This window comes from Acyrthosiphon pisum, chromosome A1, assembly GCF_005508785.2.
Source record: "Acyrthosiphon pisum isolate AL4f chromosome A1, pea_aphid_22Mar2018_4r6ur, whole genome shotgun sequence".
Taxonomy (NCBI): Eukaryota; Metazoa; Arthropoda; class Insecta; order Hemiptera; family Aphididae; genus Acyrthosiphon; species Acyrthosiphon pisum.
Genome location: NC_042494.1, coordinates 110,264,216 through 110,266,392, shown reverse-complemented (window position 1 = coordinate 110,266,392; position 2,177 = coordinate 110,264,216). Strand labels below are relative to the sequence as shown.

Below are 2,177 nucleotides of genomic sequence, written 5' to 3'. Positions count from 1 at the left end.
CAACATTTCTACGGACCATTAATACAGTTACAGCCAAAATCGCCATAACAGAATATAAAAGAACATTAAAACCAATACGAGTCGACGGAATCTCGAACAAGTTTCCCTAAAAATAAAAACAAAATACAGATGTTATAATAATTTTATAGCCATGATATTATTAATTTATTATATTGATGTGCGCTAAATTTAATAATAAAAAAAAATGTTTACGTGAGAGTAGTGATACAAAGCAGAAATAAACCACGGCAGTCCTACGCCCATCAATACTTTTACAGCTATTGAACCTGCGATGTGTATCATAGCCTCGTCTGCGTGGGTTTCCGCTCGAGTGACCATGCAGGCTCCCAAAATATCTGGTAATGACATTCCGAGTGCCACTATTGTAATTGCTGTAATAATAAATTGAAACTAATGTGTAAATTGTTTAATTTAGGCATAGGACATACATAATATGACCGTTGAGTCGTTAGAAATTACCGGTCACGGCGTCGTCTAGTCCAATCAAGCAACCGAAAATTGTAGCTAAATCGCCGATTATCGTGGCCATGACTCCTATTAACGTGAGGGAGGTGAAAAATCTTAACCAACCAGAAAACACGGCCGCTGGTGGTATGAAAGCAAATACGACCTTCCAAAAAAACGAAAAAAAGTGCAACACATAAGTCAAAGTTGTTGCGTTGGTCAAATCGCCACCGTTCACAGTCATCGCTGTTTTAATTTGTTCCGCCCAAGTTTGACGGTGCAATTCAAGTGCATGAATGTTTATGTTAGTCAACAACATCAGACGATCGACCACTGAATCAAAATCTAAAAAGCCAAACACACAACTGTTATAACTCATATAAATACGTTGAAGTAGACCTTATAATAAAAACACTTGCCATCGTCACTACTGATCGTGATGGCTATCCTATTAACATTTCCAATTCTGGCACCGCCTGTAGTTTCAAATAATTTGATTTCAAAACATTCGTCTTTCTCTGGACACATATCATTGATTATTTCGACTCGCAGAATTTTAGCCACTTCTTTATCTTTGAAAATAATTTCACCCTCGCCGCCTACATAATCTCGTCCGGAAATGGCTGATTCATCAATAGTCTTCCATTTGACACTGACCTCGCTGTCTGATCCATGCGTTCGAACAATTGGCACCTCGACGAACCCTGTGCTCTCTTTTACCAATAGTCCTCTTTTACCAAAGCTTATAATACCAGGTTCTAAAATAAAATTACATAATTTAATACTTACATCAAGTACATTTTAAGTAAATAAACACATTTGTATATACCATCGTTGTCGATTATAGTCACTTCCATGATTGAAATACAACCAAGTTTTACAGATAAATCTTTATGATGGACCACAGACAATCTAAGGAAAAACTCTTCATCGGGTTCCCATTTATTATCATCAAGTATTTCAATATAAATCTAGTTTGGAAAAAACAAAAATAAATCTATAATATTATATAGATATAAGTACTATTATTTATATAATTATTTTGGTATAGCATACTTCTTTTTCTTCTTCATTTTCTTTAAATTCAACAATCTCCTTCACTTTTACAAAATCTTCTCCTTCCTTAGCTGTTCCATTGATACTATCCACTCTGTAATTTCAATATATGTCAATTTGTTTCGATTATAATTTACATCAAATACTATAAATAGTATATCGTGTATTGTACGTTCACCTAACAGTTGCTTTAGTGTTTAGATTTCCGTGTCGCCAAATGGTGACGGGAAATCGTCCTATATTTTCATTAACCGCGATTGTGGGGGCGTGAAACTCTATTATCGCATATTTTGTTTCATCGTTTTGTGACAAAGTAGGCGGCTTATGGTTTAATGTATCGTATCCATTTTCGCCATTTTTTTTTATTACGTCATAAACCTATATAATATATGGTAGGGTATTATATTTTTAGCAGGAGATTTGAGTGATAAATATATATTTGTTATTTAAATTATTTATACTACATACTTGTCTGAGATGGTCTTCTAAAACAGGCTCTATTTGCTTGCCACCTGTAAACCGTCTAACTGCTCCAATGCGATACCACATAGCTCCGCGATGTGTTGAATCGATCAATTTGGTAGCTGCAAGTTTTGCTGCGTCTGCATCAGTTATCCCGGAGTATTTCTTTACATTTTTCACGAATTTAATCAAAT

General features: G+C 34.8%; 1 protein-coding gene across 1 annotated transcript in view; it reads right to left on the bottom strand.

The window, feature by feature from the left end:
• The window catches only part of LOC100167616 (sodium/calcium exchanger 3), a 19,363-nt gene that overhangs the window by 4,494 nt on the left and 12,692 nt on the right, over positions 1 to 2,177 (bottom strand). Inside the window, exons 6-13 of the mRNA XM_029486315.1 lie at positions 1,990 to 2,177; positions 1,700 to 1,899; positions 1,522 to 1,615; positions 1,295 to 1,436; positions 885 to 1,223; positions 481 to 810; positions 214 to 392; positions 5 to 106 (exon numbers count right to left, since the gene is read on the bottom strand). Of these exons, the coding sequence (XP_029342175.1) occupies positions 5 to 106; positions 214 to 392; positions 481 to 810; positions 885 to 1,223; positions 1,295 to 1,436; positions 1,522 to 1,615; positions 1,700 to 1,899; positions 1,990 to 2,177 (1,574 nt within the window). The remainder of the gene's footprint in view (positions 1 to 4; positions 107 to 213; positions 393 to 480; positions 811 to 884; positions 1,224 to 1,294; positions 1,437 to 1,521; positions 1,616 to 1,699; positions 1,900 to 1,989) is intronic.